General features: G+C 42.7%; 1 protein-coding gene across 8 annotated transcripts in view; it reads right to left on the bottom strand.

The window, feature by feature from the left end:
* The window catches only part of FMNL2 (formin like 2), a 314,347-nt gene that overhangs the window by 33,451 nt on the left and 264,292 nt on the right, over positions 1–16,604 (bottom strand). For all 8 annotated transcript variants that reach the window (XM_070422990.1, XM_070422995.1, XM_070422987.1 and 5 more), the window contains exon 10: positions 2,819–2,893. In XM_070422990.1, the coding sequence (XP_070279091.1) occupies positions 2,819–2,893 (75 nt within the window). The remainder of the gene's footprint in view (positions 1–2,818; positions 2,894–16,604) is intronic.

The following is a 16,604-nucleotide window of genomic DNA, read 5'->3' on the forward strand; positions in this document are numbered from 1 at the left end:
ACTGCGGATGGGTGTGAGGATTCTTTTGGGGGCGACAAAATTTTCTAAATTAGACTGCAGTGATGGCTGCACAGCCCCACAAATACACTAAAAATGTGTTGACTTGTACAGTTTAGATGGGTAAATTGGATCGTATGTTAATTATATCTCAGTAAAGGCATTTTAAAAAAGTCTTATAGGTATACAGAATAAACAATGAACATTATTACAGATATATTGTAGAAAATGTGAAAATTATTACAAAGAAAAGCATTCAAATCTCCTATAATCACAGGTGATTTATTATCACCTCTGAAACCTCACGGTGGGCCCCATCATCCCAACAGGATCATCACAGGATCCCTGACCCATCTTTCCACTTTGAACAATGAACCGGGTTCCACTCCATAGAAGCCTTGGATTCACTGCTCTCTACCCGCAACTGCATCAGTGGCCCTGAGACCAGCCACAGAGAAAAACCAGTCCCCGGTTTGGTAAAAGCAGCACAGAGTTCAACAGACCTATTTTGCTTTTAATAGTGACAGTCAGTTTATTTATGGTGGAAATATCCCACTAATGCTTTCCCTCCATAGTTAACCAGAGCCTCGTGCAAGGAGGTAAGATGATTATGGGAGCCAGATCCACGTTTTCTCCGAAAACCACCTCACTCTTCCTCTCTCCCCAAAACCTCATTTTCTTTCTCTTTTCAAAATTATTTTTTGTCGCATTAGATTCTTCTCTGAGTATTTTATTCATTGGATATCCATCCGCTCTAGGTGACAAGGAGACACTATGGCAGTTAATTAACAAGTGACTTCAGGTGCTGTGGTTAAATGAGCTAAAGAAGATTTGGTCAGCTTTTTGTTTTCTTTTGGGAGGTTATACCTCTTAATTGCAGTTTATGAAAAGCCTCATTTTCTGGAGGAAAAATATGGTTGGCTTTTGGCATCTTTCCACTTCTCTCCCGAAAGCAGGTCTAAATGATCTGCTGTTTTACGACATGCCTGAGAGGTAACTGCTTGCTAGGTGATGCATGTATCAAGCACACAGGATCCATATACCAGCAGGCTCTATATAAGGTTCCTCAATGCATGTGCATGTGAATAAATGTGCTCATAGGAAACATGCTCTCCTTAGTAAACAGTGCAGGTGTTTTAAAGGACTTAGAGTCATTCTAGCAGAAACTCAATGGCAGAGAGATCCTGGACGCACATATGATGAATGAGCGAGGTGGGCCACATGTAACAGAACAGGGAATGGTGTGGACTGGGATGAACTGGAAAGTACACCTTTAGCCACAAGGAATAGGCGTGAGTTGGCTTTAGCAGCTGATATTGTGCATGAATAGGGGTCTCGTGTTGTCAGAAATTTTTAGCTTAAGAAAATCAGAAATCTGTATTTTTGTGCATAATTTCCAAATTCTTTTATGGAAGGACATCACTGGGAGACTAACTCACAAGCCTGGAGGTTGCCTCCAGCCTGGGAGCCTCCAGTTTGCAACCCCAGCTTAAAGGAACAAGTGAGTTCCCCCCATGAGGCCAAGGAAAGAAACTAGTCAGGAGAGCCAGGCACCACTTCTTCACGTTTGTCACCTATGCCAACAGCCATAAACACGTCAAAAAAACCCTACTAACAAGAATTAAAAAGTCAATGTAAAGTATTCCTTGTTTCACTTTTTACCTTTTTAAAAAGCATATATATATATACATACATAAATATGTATATTATATATATAACTTTGCTTTATGGAACAGAAAACCTCTATAAAAGATTCCATCTTTCTCACTGATTTTGGAAGGGGCTGAGGGTCATGATGTCTATTAAATTTAAGGACCCAGAAAAAAATGTTTACATAAAAGGGTTAGGAATCTGCAAAGCTATGCTCCGTATTTTACAGTCACTGAAGCAATTCTAAGGAAAGCCCTGCCTGGTGTCCGAGCACAGGCTCAGAAGACTCGACAGTGTCGAACCTGACTGGGCTGTCTGCTCCGGGCTGGCAGTGACCGGGGAGATGACCCAGGTGAGGACCCCCAGGGTTCAGAAGCTCCCTGCATCTCCTGGACTAGGTCAAAGAAGGCCCACCAATGTAGGTGCCCTCGAGAGGAAGCTGTCTGAGGAAATTCTCTAGAATGGAGTCCACCTTCAGTCCAGGATTGAGCCTCAGGCATATGGATTCAGAAGTGCTCAAACTCCTTTTAGTTCTGGAAGATGACAGCCTGCCGAGCCCCATGCTGTTGCATGCGATCTACCTGTGAGTGGATCTGCAGTGTCGGTATGCCTTCATAGAATTACTAGAGCAGGAAAGAGATCAGGAGAGGGGTGGGGGGAGAGGAGGGAGAACCACTGCCGTACATTAATGTAGGGGATATATACAGTCAATTCCACAAACCAAAGCACTTTAGTCTTGGGAATATTGTCTAGAGAAGGGCACTGGCTCAGGTGTGCAGAAGGCAAAATGGTCCGATTCTTGCTTCTGCCCTAAGGATTCCCATGCGGCACCATTGACAGTAACATTAGCAACTGCGGCATATGCACCACGCACGTTACCTTCCTTTTCCCAGGTGCATGCTTCATGCTTTATTTGCTGTAAATAACCAGTTCTTTTGGCTTGTACTATAGAGTGCACAGAAGGAATAAAACTGGAAATAAATGCCATCAAGGGAAAATAGAGATTAAGAGGGACAGTCTAGATTGGATCTGTAGCATATTATGCTCAATTTCGTGTCCTTTGTAATATACTCATACATATGGATGTATACTACATATAAATATCAATGGATTTAGGGAAAAGTGCTGAAATTGAGTTTGTTTTCTTGAATGTAGTACAAAAATAGCTCACCATAAAATCAATGTTATTGTCTTCATTCCTGAAATGTTCCATCAACTTCTCAAAGCGCTGTTTTTCTCCACAAACCTGAAAACACACATTTTCATCGTGCATGTGAAATTCCAAACATAAGCATCCCAAAATTAGATGCAGAAATTTTAGCATTAATAATCATTTCCAGAATGCCTATTTTCTTCCCTCTCTCACACTCTATTTACTTTTCTTCCGCGCTAGTTAACTCACAAATAGCAATGTGAGCCAGGACCTGCGCTGATCCTGGGTTTCCTTTGCAAGTTCTCCTGAGACTCTGAAGTCCGTATCAAGTGTGTTCTTTCCCATGTTAGCTTTGCATGACCCACCAACTTTTTTAACCTGCATTCGGGATACCAGAATGTTGTTTATGGTAATTAAAAAAAATCACCAGGGTTCTCCTTTTTACAGAAATACCAGGACCAGACATGCTAAGAGATCTTAAAAATTTTGTATTTAAATTCCTTGAAAAACAAATTCATATTTTTGATATCATGTCTAAGCTAATTAAGTAATTTTGGTGCATTAGCTACAATACTGAGAGGTCAATGTTTCAATTCGTGGTCAAGGCACAGATTCAATCCCCAGGGGGCAGTGATCGGTGTTTCTCTCATCCATGTTTCTCTCTCTCTCCCTTCCTATCTCTCTAAGATCAATAAAAACATTTTATTGATTATTTAAAAAAAAGTCCTCATGGTTGATGGACCAGCATTTCAGAAATAGTAGCTTATACAATATTAGACCAGTTCAGCAATTTTTAACAGGTGTGCTGCAAGAATTTTTAAACCATGCAATACCTAACTATTTAATCAGGGGCACTGGTCTCTTTTCCCTTCAGTTGTCAAATAAAAATAAAAATGGCAATAGCTAACACAACAATAGCCGTCTGTGTGAATGAATCTAATTGTACCCCCGCTTTTTTTTTGTCAGATTAGCAAAAAAAAATATTGTTTTGGTGTGCTGCAAAATTTTAGCAATTAGTTAATGTGTGCCATGAGATGAAAAAGGTTGAAAATTACTGGACTAGCTGATTAAATCCTGAGCCCTACCTACCAGTTGTAAACTGGAGAGCTGGATCATTAACTCTCCAATTCATTCAACCTCGAATTTAACAACACACATAAACTGAAACACAGTTACTATAACTGGGTATCATAGGAAAGGAGCAGGGATTGGTGCACTGACCCTGCATAGCTACAAGGAATAAGGTAATTCCCAAGTAATCAGGAATTGTGTCCAGAATTTTATAGGGCTGAGGAAAGCACATGTGGGCAGCAACAAAACACACTACTGGTAGCCTGTGGATAAGAGAGATGGCATCAAATCCAGAACAAGCAATGTTAGATCAATGTCATGCTGGGTAAAGATCCCCCAAATCATTATACCAGTCTGGTAGGCAGGACTGAAACAGACATTATGAAGAGCTTTGAATGTATATACATTTCTTTAGAAATCATTCATTCTGTCAACAGACAAATCCATGCTGAGAACATGTGTTTTGAAATAGAAATACCTTTAATCTTTACACACACACAGATAGGCGTAAATATTTTCCAATTTACAGCTGCTATGAATGTGATGAAAAGAAACCAAATGCACAAAACAACATTTGCCAACACAGATCCCAGCTTCAGGAAACCTTGATAGAAGGACCTGACTGACCACTTTCCGCGCCCGCTGTAAGAACTAGAAGGGCCCCTTCCTTCTGCTCCATCCAGCCCTGCCGTCAAGTTCAGACATCCTGCTCACTGCGCTGCTGCCAATCTCTGCTGATGGGTTCAGGGTGGCGTCTCTGACAGTGCCAGGGAGCAGCAGACCTGAGGCCCCTCAGCCCTGCTGATGGAGAGGAAGCGTGCACACCAGATCCACATTTGTTCCTTACCCCTTGAGCAATCATTCCATGGGTGTATACTCCGATCGTGGGGGGGAGGGGGGGAGGACAGGGGACGGGAAGGCATGCTTGGGAAAAGGTTGGGAAAAGTCGTGTCCACATCAGAGGAAAGTCGTCGTGGCTCAGAGACCACATCTGGAACTGCCCCCACACACGGTGCAAACAGGACCAGCACGGCCGAACGTGCTGCTTCTCCCCTTGGAAACTAGCCTCGTTTTAGAAGTTGGTGAGGATGAAAGGAATGAGACCACTGACGGTCAGTTATTTCCAGAATCTGCACACTGGCGACCGTCTCAGGCCTTCAGCAAAAGGACGTCAGAGCCGGAGCATGTCTGCACGCACATTTATTGCATGTTCTAGTTTGCTGCATTTAATGTCCATCTGCCAACAAAGGCCAGACAATAGGTGATCTGAAAACTTTTAAGTGAAAAGAAAATTGTACTATGGCAACTGAAATCTGTTATTTCTTGACTTTTATATTCACTGGTATTTCCCAATCCCCCACTAGCATTGACACTGATCTCCTGTATCAATACGGGGTAGCCACTTCAGGAGTTGGGGAGGCAGTGACCGTAAGCGACACGGCCACAGGAAGGTTGGGGGCAGCAGACAGAAGAGGAGCCCCGCTGGGCACTGGGCCACTCCATCAGGAGTTAGACTTCTGCTCTAGCCAGGGCTACTAGAAATGAAGTCAACCAGCAGAAAAATAAAAGTAGAAGGCCTGGAGAAACAGATACTCTACTTTAAAAATATGTCTACTGCTATGAACTTAATTCTTCATTCATAAATCATCCATAGATTTCATTCTCATGAGAATGAGTTCACCCATCCTGCCTGATGAGCACTGTGTAACGCAGGGGAACGTCCAGCCCTCGGCCCGTATAAGGCCCACAAATCATTTGGTCTGCCCCTGCCAAGGCATTAGGGGTGAGTTAATTAAATGTTTGACCAAATAGAGCAGGCTGATTTTTAAGCTGGTAATTTTGTATGGTCCAAGAATGATGTTATAAATATCCAAATGGCCCTGGGCAGAAAAAAGGTTCCCGATTCCTGGTGTAAGTGACAATGTTCAGGCCGGGACCCTGGAGCAGACCTCAGTTGGCTGACACAGCCACCCGTGCCCCAAGCCCGCTGGGGTCCTAATACAGCTGGGCCTCTTTGCACTTGAAGCTCTAACATGATGGGGTGAGGGGAGATGAGGGCAGAAATGGAACTACATTGAGTATTAAACAGGGACCATGAAACCTGGGTTATAAGTCACGGCTCTGCCACTGCCCCACAGTGATCTGGGGTAACTCTGGGAACCTCCTGGACTTTGGGTTTCACATCCATGAATCTGAAAGCCCGAGATCACACCCTTGGTTTTCATGGCCTGTTCTGGGAAGCCATTAGGGTCACAGAAGAATACTCTGGAAACTCCAAGAATGGGGGCTTGGCCGGGAGAGAAAAAGCACAAATGAGAAAGGTTCTCAGAACTTCTATCCTCACGTATCCAGCTCTGCTTGGTTACATGAGCTTCCTGGTAAGATTTCTTTTGGAAAAAGAGTTTCATTGAAGGTTTCCATTGCTAATGAAAATTGGGGTGGCGGGGCAGGGGGTGGGGGGTGGGGGGGGGGGAGGATCCTCTCACTCTATATCTTGAAGCTCTAAGCTTCTAATCTAGGCCTGGCAATACAACCTGATATTCCCTAAATGACCGGCCTGGAAGCTAACAAACCAAATTTAGAGAGGTGCACTCGGCTACGCGGGCCCTGAGCACCACACCTAAGGGCCAGAGCTCTAACTCAGGGCATGCGCTCACTGGTGCCCCGGGAGCAGATAAATCCTGCCTCGTGCAGATAAGAGGGGCCACACCCAGGACGAGCAAGACACATTTTCACTTCAAAGCAGGACTGAAGCAAAAGCACAGCTTCTGCCAAAAAACAAGTCAACTCTGCTCTCCACCATCTGTGAAAGACATCTCTGAACACTGTCCCCCGAAGCATTTAAATAAATCTGGGCCCTAGACGCCAAAGGGGTGGTTGTTTAAAGCATCTCTGAAAGTGGGCAGAGGTTAGGGGGTGCTTTCCCTGAAGGCTACTAGCGGAGAAAAGATGGTTTTACGAAAGCCTGGTAATAAACGGTGCTATCGTGCTAGCCAGATGCTGAATGGAGGACAGACTGCCGGCCTTCGGCCACTTCTCCACTCCCCTCAAGGTCAGGGACTGTCTTTGGCTTCCCCCAGCATCAGCTCCCAGGACACCTCACAGAGTCTGCAGCCAGCATGGGGCCTGACTCTCACGAGGAGACTATAAAATATCCTCCTTGCTTATAAAAATTAAAGGCCCCTTGCTTAAGTGTTTCCTTCTTGCCCTGTTGCCTGGCGCCTGCCTCAATGCTTCCTTTTTCTCTTCTCACAATAGGCCCCTGTGATCCACAGGGCTCCCTGCAGGAAGGCTGGGGTAGAGGCAAGTCCATTATGACTGATTAGACTGCCTTTCTTGGGGGCTGCTGGGAATGAAAGTTCTATTTTCCTTTTGGGGCCGCGTGAAGTAAACAGCTATTTCATAGGCCTGGGTGAAAGCATCTTTCACCTTCTCCTGAGAGCACCAGAGTCAGGGCTCTGATGCCTGATGGCCCGCCAGAAACCGCTTTCTGAGGAGCTCTGCAGCGGCTGGGGGCCTATTACCGCTTTCCCGAGAGGTGACCACCCACTTCAGACAATGACACCAAAGGGCTGCCTCGACAGAGCCAACCTGCTGCTGGCTCTCCCGCCTCCCTGGGATGTGAAGGCGGAAATGTCCATCAAACTGAAGCATTCTGAAGCGGAACACCCCAAACTTGCCCCCCTGAAATGAAGACTCATGAAAACTAAACAACTGAATGAATTCTACAATCTACAATCCGAGCCCTCCTTCCTCATAAAATAATAAGGTATTCCTATCAATCTTAGACTGGTTATCTGATGATGAGCCAGAGGTTTCATCCAGATAATGCTAAACACCCCTTTGAAAACACCTGTCACTATTCCAGATGTTTTCAAATATCCAGATGTTTGGCACCAGGCACATGAAGCATCCAGATGACTGTTTTACTTTCCATGCACATATTTTGCTGTACTGAATAAGGAATCCTGATGTAGACGCAAAGGGCTGGTGCAATCCCTAGAGGATGACTTGTTGACACACCACACCTTAAACGAGAAACGCAGTTTTATCACTCCCCTAAAAAACGATGGCCTTCATTAAATTCTAGAGTGTACAGCTCCAATAATTCTTCATAAATGACATCTTTCAGAAGTATTCCTAATATATGAGTTTATTTTTTTTTTTAATTTTTACTGATTTTTAGAGGGAGACAAAGGGAGAAAAGAAGAGGGGGCGGGGGGAGAGACGCATCAATTTGTTGCTCCACTTATTTATGCATTCATTGGTTGACCCCTGTATGTGCCCTGACCAGGGACGAAACCCACAACCTTGGCATATGCCGAAGACATGACTTTAATCTTTCCGATTTCAAATGCAAGACTCACATCTCTTGGTCATCAGTGAGGACACATACAGATTCTTTCAGGCTCCTATTCCTACAAGAAAACCAAAGTACTTTCTAATTCTTCAAGAGAGGCTGGTATTTAAATAGCTGCCAGAGAACTAAACCACAAAGGCCTTTAGGCATCTCTGGGACAACGTACCAGTCAGACCCCTCAAAAGTAGAAGGCCTATCACTGTCCTTTATTTCTCCCCATGGCTTCATCCCTTGAACATACCCAATCTGGTCAAGCAAGGCAAGAGACGGGACACAATGACATATTTCTAGTGGTCATCACACGTTCACTAAACCGCAGCAATAGTAGGAGCTGTTTACAGCCTGTGGCATTTTCGCCAACAGAACTTGGGACCTGCTCGGGGAACAGATGTCAACCCAAGCTCGCCTCATGCCTGAATCACAACAAATCAATTTAAATTGAACAAAGATGTGCTATGAATTCTGAGCCCTTGAGGACAAGGACTCTTTGTTTGTGAGATCAAAGATCCTAGCCCACAAACAGGCAAACGCCTGAAGTTTGTCCACTGTTCTCTCCTCTGCTTTTTCCTGTGCTCTGCTCCAACGCTGGGTCTAATCAGGAGGGTTTTGTTCTTACCTACCTGTCGCCACACTACCAGCCCCAGACAACAGCAGACAGTGCTGAAAGTGTGGTCCTTGAACACAGGGCCCCTGAGGCCCTTGTACAGAATTTGTGAGCTCAAAACTATGTTTATAATAATACTTAGATGCTGCCAGCCCTTTTCACAGAGCAGGTATGTGCAGTGGTGGTGCAGATGCAATGGTGGGTGAATGAAACTGCTGGTGCCTCACCATGATCAAGGCAGTGACCCCAAACTACACCAGCAGTCACTGTGTTCATCACAGCCATGCACTCTCTGTTAAAAAAAAAAAAAAGCCAGACTCACTCAAGAATGCCTTTGGTGATGCACTAAGAAGTTTAATTTTATTTAATCTGAACCTTTGGTTACATTCTACTAATATTCTATATGCTGAAATGGGAAGCCTGCATAAAGAACTTTTTCTGCATATTAATTAATATATGCTGTCATGAGGATAAGCACGTCTGTGATTATTCCAGTGGTAAGAAACATTGGTGCTATTTAAAAGAATGACCGGCAAACTACAGTTATTCAGACATATTTATTTGGCAGTTATTTTCTTGAAAATTAATGAAATGAGCCTTTACTTTAAGGAAACACTATTGACAATATTTGTTTCCAAAAACTGAGCTTTCAAGCAAAAATTAGAATTTTTGAAAACTTGTCTCTACCCTGAGCTTGCCTATTAAAGATTATTCTGATGAGATTGGTGGTAACAATGAATGTGATTTTTTTAAATGTTGCATTATGAAATATGTCAATATTTAGAATATCTGGATAATTTGGTGAATCAATATTTTTCAAGTGGTCATTGCATGTTGTTGTAAGATTATGCATTTGTTCAAGATGCAAGACAGACAAGTAAATCCATATATATATAAAAGCCTAAGCCACCAAACAACCAAACGACTAGTCGACCAGTAGCTATGACGTGCACTGACCACCAAGGGGCAGATGCTCAACACAGGAGCTGCCCCTGGTGGTCAGTGCCCTCCCACAGCGGGAACACTGCTCAACTGACCAATGGGCGCCAGACACAGGGCTCATGGCTGGCGAGCCTGCGGCAGGCGCCCAGGACCAGGATGAGCGGGAGCAGCAAGTGGCCTTGTACTGGCGGTTTCGGCCTGATCCCCGCAGGCCATGCTGAGGGACTCCACGAATCTGTGCACCGGGCATCTAGTTTTAATATAACAGAATACAAGAAGTTCATTAATATCGTTTCAGATTCCACTTTGCAACTAAACTTTCAGAAACTACTACCTGCCCTGTGTTTGTATAGTATAGTATCAAAAAAGAACACCCTCTATGCTGTTAAAATACTTCCTTTCCATCTGCATACTTGTGTGGAGCTGGACTTTCAACTATTTCAACCAAAGCAACACAAGGGATTGAATGCAGAAGCAGATATGAACATGCAGCTATCTTCTATTAATGTAGACTTTAAAAGACGTACAAAAATATAGCATGTGCTACTGTTATGGGTTGAATTGTGTCTCCACAAAATTCAAGTTAAAGCCCTAACCCTCAATTCAACTGTATTTGGAAATAGGAGGTAACTAAAGCTAAGTGAGGCCATAGGTTTGGGTTCTTAACCAATGGGATTGGTGGTCTTTTGAGAAGAAAAAGAGGGATCTCTGTCTACACACACATGCAGAGGAAAGGCCGTCTGAGCACACAGTGAGAGGTGGCCATCGGAAAGCCAGGAAGAGAACCCAACCATCAGCCTCCATAACTGAGAGAAGACAAGTTTCTATTACGCAAGCCATCCAGTGTGTGGTAATTCGTTATGGCAGCTGAAGATGACTAAGTCACTCTTCTCCCTGATTATTTTACTTTTGGTTTTAGAAAATAGGTAATTTCTATAGAAACAGATAATATTGACATGTATTATGTTATATTTAACGAAATAAGTAGGTTTATCAAAATTTTATTTAATTTCTAATATGGTAAATACCAATACATAACCTACATAACAAAAACTTTGTGTGTGTGGGGGGGGGGGGTTGGCAATTTTTAAGAGTGTAAAAAGGGGTCCTGGGGCCAAAGGTTCGAGAACTACTAGATTACAGAATCACCTCTTTATTCTACAAAGATGATAAAATCTTAGAATCCAAAAGTTGAAGAAGCAAAACTTGAAGTAGTAAAATTTCTCGCAAGATGTTGGGGAGTCAACCTCATCATATAAAGACCAACCACATCTGCTATCTCTCCACGGAGATTAAGTCACACCATTCAGAGACAGATCAGGTTTCCCTATGTAGAAAGGAGCCCCCCATCAATTAGACCCCCCTTCCCCTCTCGTGTCTAACAAGGCCAGGGATGTGCCTACCTCTGTCCCAGGGAAGCTCATTACAAGGCTAGACATTCTTTTCCTAAAGCCAAGTGAACATTAAGATTCCAAGCAGAAACGTGAGCGCATGGCAGACACAGTTCTTTCCCACGTGGCCCACAGGATATGTGTGCCCCAGAGTTCAGGGAGAATCAGACTCAGTGAATTCACCCAGGTCAACAGACACATCCTGGAACGCCTGACACTTCATACTATCAAGCAACTGAGAAAAATACACAAACAACACAAAGAGCATCATCTTTTTCCAAAGGACTAAACGTGTCCTTGCCTACCACATAGACTACACTATCTCCTAGGCCTACTACCCCTATTCCTGGAAAATGCTTCAACATGGAACATTCAGTGTTGTCCTTAGCGGTGGACCAGTAAATGTGGGATACCACATGTGTGGCTGGTTCATTTACTGGTGGGAAAGGGGCCCTCATTTTCCACGGCCCAAACCAAACTGCTGCCACAAAACAGAGCCATAGCTCATGTTACCATGATTGGCCATTTCCAGTCTCCAGTGACGCAGAGCTGAGGGGGAAAGTCCCGTCGGGGCTCAGCTGTAGGAGGAAGGGTGACTGACAGTGATGGTGAGACCATAATTGGGAACTGCGGAGCCATTTTGCTCTACCGTGTGTTTCAGTCAATTGTTGTGAATGAAATCTAAGTATGACTATATAGCCTTGGCAGATTGACACAGAGAATGAAAGAGCTGGGCCGGGGCCACGCACACCACTGTGGTGAAAGCAATAAAGAATGGCACTGAACGACAGTGAGCAGAACAGAATCTGGGGCTGGAGCATGATGTGATGGAGGAGCTGGGAACTGAATGACCTGAATAATGACTCCATAGCTCAGCCTTTCAAACACTGCACAAGCCCGAGACACTTCCACGCACAGGCCTTCCTGGTGGCAGGTACCGACCGTGTTCCCAGCACAGCCAGCTCACTTTCTGGCTGTGGAAGCAGCAGGCTCCCTTGACACAGTGCAGGTTTTTAAAAATGAGACCTGGGTTCAGAGACTGAGACAGCCATTTCCGGGTGGTTATAAAGGGAACCGGGAACGGAAGTCACCACGGAGACTAAAAATCACCGCGACCTATTTTTATTTTAAACTTGTTACTATTCTACCAGCTGGCCTTGGACCCATTCCTTTTTGTCCTTGTTGTAAATTTTTGTACCTATCATTTCAATATCTAGGTTTTTATGCCTGCAGTCAAAGAAACACTAAAACCCTTTCAGATGGAACTATTTGAACATATATGCATAATACATAGCATTCACTGAGGCATGTGTAGGCAGAATTTTATGCAGAAACATAAAACTGTAGACTTGAAAGGGATAGAGAGACCATCTGACTAGCTTGTCACCTAACGCAGGAACTTGCACCATAAGATACCAAACCCTCCTGGTACCCTCTCATCCTCTGGACTATTCTTTGTGTTGTGTGCTAGTCTCTTCCGAGCATCCTCCTCACCCATGCTAGCCTGGCTCCTTACTCTCCCAGATGGGTGCCCCTGTGAGTTCCCCTCCTTAGTGACAATCCCCTTTTCTACTTGGAACACACACACACACACAAACACAGACACACACGTTCCCTAATCACCTCTGTGTAAGCCTGTTCTCTCTTCATGGTCTTCAGAACTAAGAATCTGATGTTGGGCACTCTATCACCACTAAAAAATATAAATTCAATTTTTTAAAAAAGCTTATTTTCTTCAACTGAAAAAAATTTCCCAGATCATATTTGTTCATCGTGGTTGTGCTACTTTCTTTGTAATTAAATGTATAGGATTTGACTAGATTCTTATTCCTTTATGTCCGTCCCCATATTCATCCCGTCTCTCACTGACTTTTCTTCAATTTTCGTATCCATTGTCATGGCCACAAACTTGGTCCAGGCCACAGTCACTTACCACCTGAAATAGCTATTTTCTAAACTCCTGCATTTCCTTCAAGTATTTTATGCAAAAAAATAAAGAAGAATAAAAAATATATGTAAATAAATAATAAAGTATTTTATGCAAAGCAGAAACTTATAATGACATAAAATATCCTTCTTAGATTCCCATAGAATCAAATGGAATAGATATAAAAGCACTTTATAGACTGTTAAGTGCTTTATTATTGTTAGTTGCTCTCTTTTCCTTTTTCTTTTCCCTCCTACTTTTATCAGTCTTCCAGTTGAGATTTTGTTTTATCACAAGTTTCAAATCTCTCACTGTTACTTTCTCAGCAGCTTAATCATGCCGAGCTTTACCTCATAACAAGGGTCCCAGGCAGATGTTTTTTCTTGTCAACCAGCACGTTTATTCTGGCTTATGCTGCTCCGAGACAGATTTCATGCCAGTCTCTTCTTCTGTTCCCAGAATTCCCTCTGCCAACCAAGTTAAGTCTCTTCCTTCCTTTATAATTCTGTTCAACACCTATCCTCTCTCTCTGGGCCTTAACAAACAGTGCAGTTTTGTTCTGAATTTTACTATAACTTCAAACACCTCAATAATCCACCCAATCCATAACTATTCCAATTGGTCTGCTTTTTGGTAGAAAATTGAGGGTGTGTATGAACAGGTGTAAAAAGTGTTTGGTATGTGATAGATAACATGTTATATAAGGTTGACGATGAGCCTTGGAGTTAAATGGATCTGTGTGAAATCACAAGGTTGCCATTTACTAATGTGTCAGTAGGCCTATTTACTCTGAATCTCTTTCCTTATTCTGAGGGTAGATCTCAGAATTAAAGTAACATACGCTACCCTGTTGACACTCAGCAAACAATAACAGTGGCCTTACTGTGTCTATAAATGTATAAGCCTATTTTGTACACATGACATAATAAAGTTACTGGCTAATTCTTACAACCTAAAATAAAATAAAATAAAATAGATTCATGAGCTTTGCTCATGTTTTCTTTCTGAAGATGACTATTTTCTAGTTTAAAATAAACCAACCAAGCAAAACCCTTATGTATTGGCTATGAGGCCTGAATAAATAAAAATGTGCTTATGTTTTACAAGTATTTAAAATTCAAATGAAATCTGAACTTGACTCACATAGGAAAATCAAGCTCAACAAGCATAGTCACTGGCAATAACACCTAAAACTTTAGTTTAAATTATAATAGAGAATAAAAATAAAATGTAAGCATAATTCTTATAGTTTTGAATCAATGTCTTCTTGTTGTTAACATATCAGACTTTTGATCCTTAATTAAATATCTACTAAAGCCAGCCCTATCTTTCTCGGGGCAATATAAACTTTTGTGAGACAAAAGTTTTGTCAGACCTTTTATTTTCTGTCAAATTGTTCTGATCTTAGAAGAGTGCTTTTTCCATGGTAAGAAATACATTTGCCCAATCCCTCCTTAGAAGTTCCAAAGAATGTTGGTTTTGTTTAACTCTGAAGAAACGGTGGTGATGACCAGGGCCTTTATTTTTGGAGACGTGTTACACAAAGACAACTGAGCTTCTTTAGAGAAGACAAGAGAAAGCTAGTCATCTGAAACTCGACTAGAAGGAAAACCTCACCCCACACAATAGGGACATTTAGCCGTGTGAGGCATGATGTTACTCCTCAAACATTACAAGCAACAGAAGTAAACACACACACAAAACAGAAGCAACCCCACCACTCCAAACCCTTTCGCTAATTTAGGAAGGGCCTGTTACTATGCAGAAGTACATCTTTATGCTGTTACAATATAGACACACATGTTATATATGTATATGTACATATATATGACATATATATGATTTATCTTATTCTTTTCCTAGTTAACATATCTAAATAGGCATTTTCCTATTTTAACAGCTGTATTTGAACCTAGAAGCTTATCTAATGGGATGGTTACTATAGCCCTGGGTCTGGGGCTTAGCCAGTGCCTAGCACTGGACTTGATGACCACTAACATAACCTATAACCCAGAATTATTTAACGTTTTAAAACAATGATTTCTATTTTTACTTTGAAATTGAATAAATACAGAAAACTACAGTAGCCCTGACTGGTGTGACTTGGTTGGTGGGAGTGCCATCCTGTGCACAGGCCACAGGTTCAATCCCCCGTTCAGGGTGTGTACCGGAGGCAGCCTATTGATGTTTCTCTCTCTCCCCTTCCTCTCTCTCTAAAATCAATAAAATCGTGTCCTTGGGTGAGACTTTAAATTTTAAATAAAGGAATACTTAAGTATACTTAACACATTGCGGACCAGTAGTTTTATTGCTAGCTTTACCCAGTGGCCAGATACGTTTCTACTGAATGAGTACAAAAAACGTTTTACATAAATGTTAAAGGCACGCTTTAAAATTAAATACCCATTGCATTTTGAAGTTATTTATTACATGTTCTTACAAGCTAGTATCTTTTTAAAGTACGATACTTTGTAAAACACTGTGTAATATGTAGCGAGAATTCTTGTGATCCGTCCAAAATGTGCTAAGTCCCAAGATCCTTACTATTCAAGTCAAGGTGGAGTGAGGGAGAAACAGAATAGGGAGGCAGTTCATACAGGAAAAAGAAACCAAGGTGACCCTAAAATAGACCTTTAACATTACTCTGCAGACATGAATTTCAGAACGGCCACTGAAAACCTCCCGTTACTGTAACCGTTTTTGGAGTTGGTGACGATACTGCTGCAGCTAAGAGTTCCGACTCTAGTCCTCTCATCAACTCACAGTGAGCGCTTCCCAGCACCCTTATGTGCCTTACAACCATAGCAACACCTTACCGTCAGGGCAACAGTGCCCACAAGGAGGCTCCATGCCTGGGGACCTGCGCCAGCCGGTTTAGATTCCATGAGGTACTACAGTGACACACAGCACCCACTGCTTTTCCTTGAGGTCTTTCATTATCTTCCCAAAATATGAAGTAAGGGCACACATGGCAACTGCCTTACAGTTGGCAAAGGGCACAGGATTTAGAAATGGCATTTTTACACGAGTAAAAATAACAAGCAAGCAACACCCTGCGTGTTATTTTTTTAAGTGGCTGCTATGAATAAATAGAAAACGAGGCTCACTGCTGTAAAAAATTCACGCAGGCTTGTAGAGAGAATGGAGGGTCTGATTAAAGTCAGGATGAAAAGCAGAGCATCTCTACAAACATATGCCAGTGACCACAATCTCATCTGTCCCGCCTACCACTGTCCTCTTGCACTTTCTCTTTCTTTTTCTTGTATTTTGAAGCCCCCCCACCCTGCCATGGCCCATCAAAGGAAAGTCCTGAGGATGTTAGAAGTGAATGAATACAGCAGCTGAGGGAGCAGATGACTGTCAATGAAAGCAGAGGCCCACGGAATGAGAAGTATGAATGGCAAAACTTCTGAAACCAATCTCAGACCCTGACCACACCCTGTTCTATCAGAGTGACCTCATGCTGAGCTCAGTGCCAACTGACTTCTGGAGAAAAATATAACAACTAT

Source organism: Myotis yumanensis, unplaced genomic scaffold (genome assembly GCF_028538775.1).
Source record: "Myotis yumanensis isolate MYYU_CA2020_CCGP unplaced genomic scaffold, mMyoYum1.0.hap1 SCAF_8, whole genome shotgun sequence".
In the NCBI taxonomy this organism is placed as follows: Eukaryota; Metazoa; Chordata; class Mammalia; order Chiroptera; family Vespertilionidae; genus Myotis; species Myotis yumanensis.